Genomic DNA, 13,232 nt, shown 5'->3' on the forward strand with positions numbered 1-13,232 from the left:
TAAAAGAAACTCCTCCATCTTGCTGAAAAGTTAGATTTGTCTATTTCAAGTCTACTAAGATATTTGTATTAGAAACTGGACTAAAAATGGTGGAAATTGGTGCATTTGCAGTGTGAGGTGATGGATTTCTGTTTTTATTATCCTGCTGTTTTTTCAAAATCAAAACTAAACTGCAGTGTTTCACACATGGCGATCATGAAAACGGAATGGATGACTAGCATGTAGGCTAACATGTAGACTTGATCACATTTTGAAAACCTCTGAGCTTCACTGAATATCAAGTTTTATATTTTGTCGTTTATTATGTAATGATTGATTGGAACATGTCATGTTTATTTCAAAGCTGATTGAGAGTAATATTTGCTTTTGATTAATATTTTAAATGTTGTGGCACAGTTTGAGTCTTTTGCTAAGAAAATGTGTCACTTTGACTTTAAGTCCTGCTGTTCAGCCTCTTGTGTTCACAAATGTATCAAAGCAATCAAGAAAAACAGTAAAAGCAAAGAATAATGGGTGATGAAAGAGGTCTGTGTCTTTAATAAAAGAATCACATTGGTTAAAATTTTACCATAGTTTTCTTTTAAATGTGTTTTAAAAATCTGAATTGTTTTCATTTAATTAGGTGAATTTCTGTGAGTTGAAATTTTTGGTTGTAATTTTGCATTTACAACAAATGCAAATGCACTTTACCACCCAACACTGTAATATTGTTCTTTTTCAAAATAAAAGAAGCAAACCATTTTCTGTTGGTAGAGCTTCATTTTCACAGCTCATCAATAAACATAATGATTCTAGTCTATAGTCAAAGGCAGATGTGAATTCTTGTAAACAGGAAACCAAACAGTTTTCTCTTAAAAAAACATCAATCTGAAAACAAGGACGAGTCGCTCTTTTTTCAGAAAATTAAGTTTTTTTTCATCAAGTTTGCAATCAAGTTTTCTCTTGAGCAAAACTCACTGCAAGTGTTGCACCCTTAAAAAGAACTAAAAATCTCAAAGGTCTTCGCTTTTGTGCAACTTTATTAAACAAAATCCACGGTTCGAGCATACAGCGGTTTGTTCAGTTGATATTTTTCCTATAGTTTTCTCTCTTTTCGTATATATCCCCAGGTCATGAACTTTCAACTATCATCATGCATTGTGTCCTTCTTAAAGGGCATTTCATGACAGAAATCTATGACAGAAATCTATGAAATAAAAAATAATAAAGTAGTTTGAGCACATATTTAGTCATAAACCAAATGAATTGTTCGAACTAAATACTAAATCAAATGAATGCTTGCCCAATAAAATAATTATACCTATTAATTTAACATGATCACGTTCTTAACATATTTCCAGGGCTCTACACAAGCTTGTGCACTGCAAAACTAGAACATTTCCCAATTATTTTTAGTGTATTTTCTACTGCAAATCGCTCAGCTCATTTGAGATAAAGCAAAACTAAGTTAGAAGGAACTTTGAGGCAAAATATGTTAACTGCTTGTTTTGAGTCAATTTCTTAATATCGATGAAAAAGTTCTAGTTTCATTTGCTGATTAGTCAAGTTATTATAGGGAGAAATGTTTTGTTATTAATGAAATAATATGTCAATGCAACAAAAACTCTTTTCAAGTTTCTTTAGAACGATGAGATGTTAAAGTTTCTCTGTATACAGATGACAGCACAGATCAGATTCTGTTCTGTGATTGGTGGCTTTCTTTCTAGCAGGAAGTTGTACACAGTGTTTAAAAGCTGCTGCAGGACTGCAGACATTCACAGGAAGCTGGACCAGCAATGGCTCTGCTGAAGGTTCTGCTGCTGCTGCTGGGACTGGGTGAGTTGGAGACACTGGAAACACTTCCACTGGTTCCAGTGAGGCTGCTGCTCTCTGTGATTCACAAACTTCCCTCTGATTCTGTTTCAGACTGAAACTTCTTTGCATATAAACTGTGATGCTTTATAATCTTTAACTGTTTATTCTTTTTCTGTTCCAGCTGCCATGTTTGCACCTGATTTCTGAGTAAAGTCCTCCTTTTTCTTCTTCAGGTGTTTCAGTGAACTCAGATGTTTCTCTGCAGAAGAGAATCATTGGAGGTCAAAACTGCCATGACACGGAGCGTCTTTATCATGTTCGGCTGGAGAGCAGCAATGGTACTCATATGAAGCGCTGTGGAGGATCTCTGATCCACCCTGAGTGGATCCTGACTGCAGCTCACTGCTGGAAGTCAGAGCCAGGATGGTAGGAAAGAAACATAAAGACAGTTTTATCTGCAGATGATCAGGTTTTCTGTCCGTTCATTATCATCTAATATTTTCTGCAGGACTAATGTAGCAATGGTAAAAGTTCATCCACGGACTGCTGGCGAGCAGCGACAGATGATCCAACAATCTCCTGTGATTTATATTATCCACCGCCAGAAGCATGACATCATGTTACTGAAACTTCAGACACCAGTAACAGATGTCCCAGTTGCTCGGCTACCAGACTGCAGGTATCGTCTTAAAAAGTAAGTTTTTCTCTGATCAAAAACATGACTTCAGGTTTTCTGTCTCCACTCCTCCAGTCCTGCTGCCTCTGCTTCAGCACACCTGAGTCAGGTAATCAGGAAACCAGCAGAACCAGAACCTGTTTAGCTCAGGTGTGTTGGACCAGAGACACATGTAAAGGACGCAGGACACACTGAGGACTGGAGGTGGACACTCCTGTGTCAGTGGATGAAGTTCAGATTTCTTTTCTGTTCTTTCATTGTTCTTCATAATAATTAATTTTCTACATTGTTATCGTGTATTTTTACATTTTATTCTTGTGTTTTAGAGGCGATGTTGTTCAGCTGGCAGGAGAGGCAGCAACAACAGCCGGCCCCAATAATCAGCGAGGTGAGATAAATATTGAAGTTATGAGAATAAAATCTTTGTTTCTGTCTCTACAGAGAAGGTTGATTTAAGAACATTTTTATGACTCTCATGTTTCTCTACAGTAATCAGTGCTGCTATTCCAGCACACCTTCAATGTGTCGACATGGAAGTTGTTGGTGTTTACCTCTTCTTGCCGTTAAGTGGGTCTATATTCCATGTTAAAGCTCCGAACAAGGATGTATGCAATGTAAGTTTGTTTCTTGAATATCTCTCTGCAGCGATTAGAAGACTTTTCTGCTTAACAACTTAAATAAATATATTGATATACATTTTTCTACAGGGCGACTCTGGTGGAGCAGCGATGCTCGGTGACAAGATTTATGGTGTGATTTCTTTTGGTGGAGTATACTACGCATGTCAGAGACCTGCTACAATCTTGGATGTGTGTGAATACAAGGGCTGGATTAGAAGAAAAACTGGGCTTAAATAAACTATCATGAAATAAAATTCTCATTAAATTTCCTCTCACATATAATTTTATAATTGTATCTTCATCAGTTTGATCCACATCTTAGTAGAATTAGAATAAATAAATATATTTGTTTTTCTCACCTGATCTTGACCTCCATAATGGAGCTTTCTCTGCACATCAGAAATGAAAAATAAATCAATAAATGCATGAAAAAGAAACATTTCCTGGTTGATCGTCTTTATATTCATGGTTCAATTTGTTCAGTTGATATTTTCCCTGAACTGAGTCTAAAAACGTTTCATGGGTTTTACATCACATGAGGAGGAACATCAGAAGTAATTTATTTATTCAGTTTTTGTCTTTATTTTACATCAGAAATGAACATGCAGCATCTAAACTCTGCAGCTCTGGAGTTACTCTTCCTGATTTATTTCTAGAGAACTTTAAACTGCAACAGGACCAAAGAGCTGTGCACAAAAATAATGAAACAGAAGTCACATAATACATTTAACAAATAATAAAATCCTATTAATTTAAAATAACACATTTTTAATAAAGATACATGAAATAAAAAGTTAAATAATTAAAAACAATTTAAAAGTAAAAATCTGGAATGAAAGAAGTTTTAAGGAAATATTTAAAAACAGGTAAAACTAATAAACATGTTTATTATGTAAAACTTCTCAGAAAATACAATGTGGTTTTCAGAAGTTTAAACATGACAGAAGTTCTTTGTAAATTTTATCGTAACATCTGGAAAAAGAAAAAAAGATGTCTGTAATAGGGGTTGCACCGACTACCCGACTAGTCAGTTCTTTACAATGTCTTTTTACGAGGCCAGTCGACTAGTCGCAATCACGTGACAAAACTAATTTTTTCAAGAAAATGAAATAAGGCCAACTAGATGAGTTTGTCAGACATCTCAATTTGTAGAAAAATGTAAATAATTTACCAAAGAGAAACAGAAAATTCCAGCAAGAGCTGCAGGAATAGGGGCATTGTGTGGTGCATTGCATGGCGCAGTGCTTAGGGCGGCGCCTCACATACAGAGACTGTAGACCGAAGTGGTCTAGAGACCGACTCCTGTCCTCGGGTATTTTGGCCCATTCCTCACTGCCCCACTTCCCTCTTCCTGCCACTTCCTGTCGGAACACAACTTCAAATTAACACATTTATAAATGAAAGTTCACAATTATTCAAAGTAAATAAAACACCTTCATAATCCCAAATATTCTGAAAAATATTTAGTTAATCCATTCTTAGATAATATTCATATTCTAACCAAACTCTTAAAGACCTTTACACAATCAGTACATTATATAACATATGAGGTGAAATTACTATTATTAAAGGATCTCAGTAATTTAAGTAAAAAAAGTTAAACATATATTACAAAGATTCATTGTACAGGTAGGGATTGAAACTGATTACTTTCATTAATCTTGATGAAATGGATTAGAGTTAATAATGAGCTAAACTTCTTCAAACGTTCATAAATCTGAGTATTAGAAAAGACTAACAAGAAATTACCTTTAATATGACATTACAAGCCTACAGAAAGTGATGTTGACTTGGTTTACTGTTCTGTAAAAACACAAAATCTTACCAAATTGTTTTGGTCTAGTTTCCAGTGCAAATGTCTTAGCTCACTTGAAATATGACATCAACAAGTAACTTTTTAGCATCAAATAAGAGTTTGTTTAAAGTGAATAATTCCTCAAAATTGGTTTTAAAAAAAGTACTAGATCCACTGGCAGATTATTTCAGTTAAAACTCGTACATTTTTGCCAATATTAAGGAATCATTTGCTTAAAAGAAACTCCTCCATCTTGCTGAAAAGTTAGATTTGTCTATTTCAAGTCTACTAAGATATTTGTATTAGAAACTGGACTAAAAATGGTGGAAATTGGTGCATTTGCAGTGTGAGGTGATGGATTTCTGTTTTTATTATCCTGCTGTTTTTTCAAAATCAAAACTAAACTGCAGTGTTTCACACATGGCGATCATGAAAACGGAATGGATGACTAGCATGTAGGCTAACATGTAGACTTGATCACATTTTGAAAACCTCTGAGCTTCACTGAATATCAAGTTTTATATTTTGTCGTTTATTATGTAATGATTGATTGGAACATGTCATGTTTATTTCAAAGCTGATTGAGAGTAACATTTGCTTTTGATTAATATTTTAAATGTTGTGGCACAGTTTGAGTCTTTTGCTAAGAAAATGTGTCACTTTGACTTTAAGTCCTGCTGTTCAGCCTCTTGTGTTCACAAATGTATCAAAGCAATCAAGAAAAACAGTAAAAGCAAAGAATCATGGGTGATGAAAGAGGTCTGTGTCTTTATTAAAAAGAATCACATTGGTTAAAATTTTACCATAGTTTTCTTTTAAATGTGTTTTAAAAATCTGAATTGTTTTCATTTAATTAGGTGAATTTCTGTGAGTTGAAATTTTTTGTAGTAATTTTGCATTTACAACAAATGCAAAAGCTCTTCACCACCCAACACTGTAATATTGTTCTTTTTCAATATAAAAGAAGCAAACCCTTTTCTGTATATAGAGGATCATTTTCACAGCTCATTAATAAACATAATGATTCTAGTCTTTAGTCAAAGGCAGATGTGAATTCTTGTATATTGGAAACCAAACAGATTTTTCTTAAAACAAGGACGAGTCGCTCTTTCTTCAGATAATTAGTTTTTTTTTTCATCATGTTGCAATCAAGTTTTCTCTTTAGCAAAACTCACTGCAAGCTTGTGCACTGCAAAAACAGAACATTTCCCAATTATTTTTAGTCTATTTTCTACTGCAAATCTCTCAGTTAATTTTAGATAAAGCAAAACTAACTTACAAGGAACTTTGAGGCAAAATATGTTAGCTGCTTGTTTTGAGTCAATTCCTTAATATCGATGAAAAAGTTCTAGTTTCATTTGCTGATTAGTCAAGTAATTATAGGAGGAAATGTTTTGTTATTAATGAAATAATCTGTCAATGGAACAAAAACTCTTCAAGTTTCTTTAGAACGATGAGATGTTAAAGTTTCTCTGTATGCAGATGACAGCACGGATCAGATTCTGTTCTGTGATTGGTGGCTTTCTTTCCAGCAGGAAGTCATGAACAGAGTTTAAAAGCTGTTGCAGCCCTTCCGATATTCACAGGAAGCTGGACCAGCAATGGCTCTGCTGAAGGTTCTGCTGCTGCTGGGGCTGGGGCTGGGTGAGTCGGAAACATTGGAGACACTTCCACTGGTTCCATTGAGGCTGCTGCTCTCTGTGATTCTCAAACTTCTCTCTGTTTCTGTTTCAGGCTGAAACATCTTTGCATATAAACTGTGATGCTTTTTAATCTTTAACTGTTTATCCTTTTTCTGTTCTTGTTGCCATGTTTGCTCCTGATTTCTGAGTAAAGTCCTCCTTTTTCTTCTTCAGGTGTTTCAGTGAACTCAGATGTTTCTTTGCAGAAGAGAATCATTGGAGGTCAAAACTGCCATGACACGGAGCGTCTTTATCATGTTCGGCTAGAAAGCAGCAATGGAACTGATATGAGCCGCTGTGGAGGATCTCTGATCCACCCTGAGTGGATCCTGACTGCAGCTCACTGCTGGAAGTCGGAGCCAGGATGGTAGGAAAGAAACATGAAGACAGTTTTATCTGCAGATGATCAGGTTTTCTGTCTGTTCATTATAATCTAATATTTTATGCAGGACTAACGTAGCAGTGTTGAAAGTTCATCCACGGACTGCTGGGGAGCAGAGACAGATGATTCGACAAGCTCCTGTGATTTATAGTCGTAATTTCCAGCACCATGACATCATGTTGCTGAAGCTTGAGACACCAGTAACAGATGTCCCACTTCCTCGGCTACCAGACCGCAGGTATCGTCTTGGTAGGTAAGTCTTTCTCTGATCAAATACATGACTTCAGGTTTTCTGTCTTCACTCCTCCAGTCCTGCTGCCTCTGCTTCAGCACACCTGAGTCAGGTAATCAGGCCACCAGCAGAACCAGAACCCATTTAGCTCAGGTGTGTTGGACCAGAGACACATGTAAAGGACGCAGGACACACTGAGGACTGGAGGTGGACACTCCTGTGTCAGTGGATGAAGCCCTTCATGGATTTATTTTCTGTTCTTTCATTGTTTTGAACAATACATTTTCTACATTATCTTTTATTTTTACTTTTATTCTTGTGTTTTAGAGGCGATGTTGTTCAGCTGGCAGGAGAGGGAGCAACAACAACCGGCCCCAATAATCGGCGATGTGAGAGAAATATTGAAGTTATGAGAATAAAATCTTTGTTTCTGTCTCTACAGAGAAGGTTGAGTTAAGGACATTTTATGATTCTCATGTTTCTCGACAGTAATTGGTGCTGCTATTCCACCACATCTTCAATGTGTCGACATGGAAGTTGTTGGTCCTTCCCGCTCCGTGCCGTTAAGTGGGTCTATATTCCGTATTGAAGCACCAAACAAGGATATCTGTTATGTAAGTTTGTTTCTTGAATATCTTTCTGCAGCGATTAGAAGACTTTTCTGTTTTACAACATAAATAAATATATTGATATAAATTTTTCTACAGGGCGACGATGGTGGAGCAGCGATGCTCAGCGACAAGATTTATGGTGTGATTTCTTTTGGTGGACCACGCTACGCATGTCAGAGACCAGCCGCATTCTTGGATGTGTGTGAATACAAGGAGTGGATTAGAAGAATTACTGGGCGTAAATAAAACATAAACTATTATGAAATAAAATTCTCATAAAATTTCCTCTCACAAATTTTACAATTGTATCTTCATCAGTTTGATCCACATGTTTGCAAAATTTGAATAAATCAATAGTTTAGTTTTTTCTCACCTGATCTTGACCTCCCTAATGGAGCTTTCTCTTCACCTCAGAAATGAAAAATAAATCAATAAATGCATGAAAAAGAAACATTTCCTGGCTGATCGTCTTTACATTCATGGTTCAGTTTGTTCACTTGATATTTTCCCTGAACTGAGTCTAAAAACGTGACATGAGTTTTTATTCACATGAAGAGGAACACCAGAAGTAATTTATTTATTCAGTTTTTGTCTTTATTTTACATCAGAAATGAACATGCAGCATCTAAACTCTGCAGCTCTGGAGTTACTCTTCCAGATTTATTTCTAGAGAACTTTAAACTGCAACAGGACCAAAGAGCTGTGCACAAAATTAATGAAACAGAAGTCACATAATACACTTTACAAATAATAAAATCCTAATAATTTAAAAATAATCATTTTTAATAGAGATACAAAGAAATAAAAAGCTAAATAATTAAAAACATTTTAAAAGTCAATCTGGAATGAAAGACGTTCTAAGAAAATATTTAAAAACACGTCAAACTAATTAATGGTAGCTTCTGGTTGCCACAAATTTGACATAAAAATGATTGAAAACATTCCTCTTTTGCAGTTAAAGTGTCATTGCTGATTTATAATTTTTAAATTTAGAACGTTTTGTTGTGTTACATAAAGCTATAAAAAAGAATGATCTTAAACACATTAAGAGAAACATTAAAATCTAAATTACATGGTAATAATGTAAAACTTTTCAGAAATTACAATTTGATTTTCAAAAATTTATACATGACAGAAGTTCTTTGTAAATTTTATAGCACATCTGGAAAACAAGTTTTTATTTGAAATTATACACAAACATCTGATCCAAGCAAACTCTTTTTTTCGCACATTAATAAGTTGTCTGACAGTCATAACACACCATTCAAAATGTGTAACCAAACAGCACAGGTCATTGAACCTGAAATGACATCATAAAACTTATTAATATGCTATTTACGAATATATACAGATACACACACTACCATAAAAGAGGACGGATTGATGGGGAGCACAGGTAGTCAGAACAACAATCAAGACGATTCTTTGCATTTTACAAAATAAACTTCCTGATTAAATCCAAAATGCACTATTTATTCTTAATTTTTTTCTCCCTCTTCTGAATGGATTAAATAAAATTTAACAACATTGTCATTCTCAAAAGACGACTGCTACAGTTTTAGATATATAATCTAAAACTGTCCCAACCATTTTTTGGGCTCCTGAATGTCTGGAGGCCCCTACCAGCAGCTACTGAGTTTTCTTTTTCTTGATTTCTCAGTCTTATAATTCTAGATCTCAGAGGTGCTAACATAGAAAAATGACATAGAGTTAACCCCTCTGAGCTTTCTTGATCTTTAAAGCAATCTGCAGCCAAATTGTTATAGAGGATAAACAGTCAGATATTATTAGGGTTTATTTAGTAAAATAGCAGCAAATTTATTTATTTCATAACTTCATAACCAGAGACCTTCTCTCCTCTGGTTTGTTTAAAAACTTCAGTCTCAGATCAACTCAGCCCTCCAGGACTGTCAGCAGCAGAAACAGCAACATTAAACCTATCAGGGAAACATAAACTACATTTGCTTTGCATTGTCCCCAATTGATGACAGTGATATAGTATAATCTGATTAAATATTAGATTCTTGACTAATATGGGTTGTTGCTATGTTGTTGTTCAATGTTTTTTTTTTTTTTTTTTTTTTTTTTTTAAATGTTTATTACATGTTTATTACATGTTTATTAGCCGATTCTGCTGGAGAGTAAAAACTACAATTCAGTTTATTTCTATGGCGTCATTTTCACAACGAACCCAATTAGTCCAATCGGAGCTTTTTTTTTTTTTTTTTTTTTTTTTAATTTTTTTTTATTAGGTTTTAACATCAAAATACAAAATGTACAAAAATATATGAACAAGATATGTAAACTTTTTTTCTATAACAGAACCGAACATAAGTCGTACAGAACACATGGATAAGCCTTCCCAAATAAAATCCAGAGGAATAAGAAAAGAAAACAAGAAAAAACAAAAAGTAGATATGTTAGAAGAAGAAATAAAAAATACATTAGTCTTGTGTGCAAAGTACAATGCTATAAATATAGGTCTTAATAGTGAAAGAAAGAAAAAAAAAAAAAAAAAAGGGGGGGGGCGAAGGATTTAAGAAAAAGGTACATCAATGGGTATTAATGACAAAATAAATAATTTGATAAATAATATGATAATGTAAATAAAAAGGTCAGGCAAAAGCTAAATTTAGTTGGGCACCATACGGGACGGCAATGTCTGAACAAAATCAAAAAACGGCTGCCAAATCTTTAAAAATTTAGTTGTGGAACCTCGTAGGGTAAATTTAATCTTATCAAGTTTACTAAAGTGTAAAGCATCTTTAATCCAGATTTCAAATGAGGGAGGTAAAGCTGATTTCCAGCACAGCAATATTCTACGCCTCGCCAACAAAGTGAGAAATGAAACCAGATCAGCCTCAAGTCTTGACAAAGAAACCGTCTCAGAAAGTACACCAAACAATGCAGTTAGTGGATCAGGCTGGATGGACATATGAGCTACTTCAGACAAGGCTGCAAAAATGTTTGTCCAATATTGCTTTAGTGATGGGCATGACCAAAACATATGGATCAGTGAGGCAGGTGTTTGATGGCAACGATCGCATTCCGGACTAACGTTTGGGTATATTTTAGAAAGCCTGGCCTTAGTCCAGTGAGTGCGATGCAGGACCTTACACTGAATTAGTCCGTGTCTGGCACACAGTGACGAACCATGAACACGGTAAAGAATTCTATCCCACAAGTCATCTGGAAACAGAAAACCCAAGTCCTCTTCCCATGCCGCTTTGATTGAGAGAATTGGGGACTCACGAAGACAGCACAATCTCTCATACAAACATGAAATAGGACCCTTTTTCGGTGGGGAAGGTGACAGAAGATTATCCAAATCATTAACAGGAGGTTTAGAGGGAAAGAGAGAAGTTTTTTCCTTAACATAACTTCGGACCTGTAGGTAACGAAAAAAGTGGCTCTTTGGGAGGTCGAATTTTGCAGAAAGCTGATCAAAGGAGACAAATGTACCCTCCTCATAGAGGTCACTAAAGCTTTTGATACCATGAGAGAACCAAACGGAGAAAGCATTATCGATCATAGAGGGCCGGAATAAAGGGTTCTTGAAGATAGGAGATTGTAAAGAAAAAAAGTTTAATTTAAAATAGCGGCGGAACTGAAACCAAATTTTCAGAGTCACTCTCACCATTTTGTTGTTTGGAATTTCAGCTCCTGATAGCAATTTGGGAGCATAAACTAAAGCAGACAAAGACGATCGTATACAGGATGAGGCTTCCAAATCCAGCCAAGCCGGGGCACTGTCCAAATCATTTGCCTTTAACCAATAATTAAGAATTCTAATATTGGATGCCCAATAATAAAACATAAAGTCCGGCCATGCCATTCCACCCACACTTTTTGGTCTCCTAAGATATGATTTACGAATTCTAGAGGGTTTATGATCCCAAATAAATCCAGTGATGATTTGGTCCAGTTTGCTAAAAAAAAGAAACGGGGATAAAAACAGGGACACACTGAAAGAGAAAAGAAAACTTGGGAAGCACGTTCATTTTAATCGTATTAATTCTCCCAGCAACGGATAAATGAAGCAAAGACCATCTATCTAGGTCTTGTTTGACCTTGTCCACCAACGGCTCAAAGTTAAATTTAAAAAGGTCGCAAAATTTACATTTGACCTTAACACCTAAATATGTAAAACCATCAAGGGCAACCCTAAATGGGAGAGAAGCAAGTGAATATTTTCGAGCCACCGAATTTAATGGAAAAATTTCACTTTTACCAAGGTTTAGTTTATAGCCAGAGACGCGGCTAAATTGATCAAGAGTTGAAAGTACAATAGGGACTGAAGAGGCTGGTTTAGAAATATAGAGAAGCAAGTCGTCGGCGTACAAGGAAAGTCGTTGTTCAATGCCTGATCTTGTGACCCCACTTAAATGTGTATTGGATCTAAGTGAGATGGCCAATGGCTCTATAGCTATTGCAAAAAGTAATGGGGACATGGGGCACCCCTGTCTAGTGCCTCTGAAAAGAGGAAAGTATTTAGAGTAAATGGAATTTGTTTTGACAGAGGCAAGTGGGGAAGTGTATAAGAGTTTTATCCATGAAACAAACTTATTACCAAATCCAAAACGTTGAAGTACATAAAAAAGGTAACCCCACTCCACCCTGTCAAACGCCTTCTCCGCATCCAGACTAATCACAAATTCAGCTTCACAAGAATCTGTGGGGTTATAGAGCACATTAAATAACCGTCTAACATTGGAGAAGGCATATCTCCCCTTAATAAATCCAGTCTGGTCAGGACTGATCAAAGATGGCAAGACAGTTTCTAAACGGAGGGCTAAAAGTTTGGCGAGAATTTTATAGTCTACATTTAAAAGAGAAATTGGGCGATAGGAGCCACAAGATAAAGGATCTTTATCCTTCTTCAGGATCAAAGAAATAGAAGCCTGTAACAAGGATGCTGGGAGAGTTCCAGTTTCAAATGAGTGCCTAAACATGTTCAGTAGGAGGGGAGCCAATTTAAGACTGAACTTTTTATAAAATTCGACAGGAAATCCATCCTGTCCTGGGCATTTTGAACTTTGCATATTATTAAGAGCACGTAGAACTTCTTCTACAGCCAAGGGCTCTTCCATTTTAAGACTATAAGTTCGGTCTAGTACAGGAAAAACAAGGTTATCACAGAAAGAGTCCAGAGACAAAATATCAAATGGACATTCAGACACGTATAATGACGAATAAAATTCTTGGAACTGGTTATTAATTATTTGTGGATCCGAAGAAATGCCATTGTGAGTTTGGATCTGTGGGATAAAATGTGTTGCTGACGCGTTACGAAGTTGGTGAGAAAGTAGTTTACTGGCCTTGTCACCATATTCATATTGGGCATGCTGCGACTTCAAAAGCATCTCCTCCAATGTTGTACAATGTTTTAAGATCTTGTTCAGCGTGCCCCTTTTTAACTTTGAGCTCATACCTCCAAAGG

The 13,232-nt window shown here is 35.7% G+C and overlaps 2 protein-coding genes across 2 annotated transcripts; both read left to right on the forward strand.

The window, feature by feature from the left end:
• The first annotated feature begins 1,759 nt into the window (after positions 1-1,759).
• Positions 1,760-3,529, forward strand: LOC114143481 (cationic trypsin-like). The gene is made up of 6 exons (XM_028015558.1): positions 1,760-1,815; positions 2,028-2,220; positions 2,303-2,488; positions 2,797-2,858; positions 2,960-3,084; positions 3,178-3,529. The coding sequence occupies exons 1-6, from the start codon at positions 1,776-1,778 to the stop codon at positions 3,325-3,327; spliced, it is 756 nt and encodes a 251-aa protein (XP_027871359.1). The 5' UTR covers positions 1,760-1,775; the 3' UTR covers positions 3,328-3,529.
• A 2,942-nt stretch (positions 3,530-6,471) lies between these two features.
• On the forward strand, positions 6,472-8,245 carry LOC114143475 (trypsin-like). The gene is made up of 6 exons (XM_028015551.1): positions 6,472-6,529; positions 6,742-6,934; positions 7,017-7,202; positions 7,509-7,570; positions 7,671-7,795; positions 7,889-8,245. Exons 1-6 carry the CDS (start codon positions 6,487-6,489, stop codon positions 8,036-8,038), a joined length of 759 nt encoding a protein of 252 aa, XP_027871352.1. The 5' UTR covers positions 6,472-6,486; the 3' UTR covers positions 8,039-8,245.
• Positions 8,246-13,232: the final 4,987 nt, after the last annotated feature.

Source organism: Xiphophorus couchianus, chromosome 4 (assembly GCF_001444195.1).
Source record: "Xiphophorus couchianus chromosome 4, X_couchianus-1.0, whole genome shotgun sequence".
NCBI classification, from domain to species: Eukaryota; Metazoa; Chordata; class Actinopteri; order Cyprinodontiformes; family Poeciliidae; genus Xiphophorus; species Xiphophorus couchianus.

What these genes read in the sequence shown, in the direction of transcription:
- LOC114143481 (XM_028015558.1), top strand. Translation starts at nt 1,776, where the DNA reads ATGGCTCTGCTGAAGGTTCTGCTGCTGCTGCTGGGACTGG. An exon ending in TGGAAGTCAGAGCCAGGATG is followed by an intron (nt 2,221 to 2,302) that starts GTAGGAAAGAAA and finishes TATTTTCTGCAG; the next exon opens with GACTAATGTAGCAATGGTAA. An exon ending in TGCAGGTATCGTCTTAAAAA is followed by an intron (nt 2,489 to 2,796) that starts GTAAGTTTTTCT and finishes CTTGTGTTTTAG; the next exon opens with AGGCGATGTTGTTCAGCTGG.
- LOC114143475 (XM_028015551.1), top strand. Translation starts at nt 6,487, where the DNA reads ATGGCTCTGCTGAAGGTTCTGCTGCTGCTGGGGCTGGGGCTGG. An exon ending in GCTGCTGGGGCTGGGGCTGG is followed by an intron (nt 6,530 to 6,741) that starts GTGAGTCGGAAA and finishes TTTCTTCTTCAG; the next exon opens with GTGTTTCAGTGAACTCAGAT. An exon ending in CAAACAAGGATATCTGTTAT is followed by an intron (nt 7,796 to 7,888) that starts GTAAGTTTGTTT and finishes ATTTTTCTACAG; the next exon opens with GGCGACGATGGTGGAGCAGC.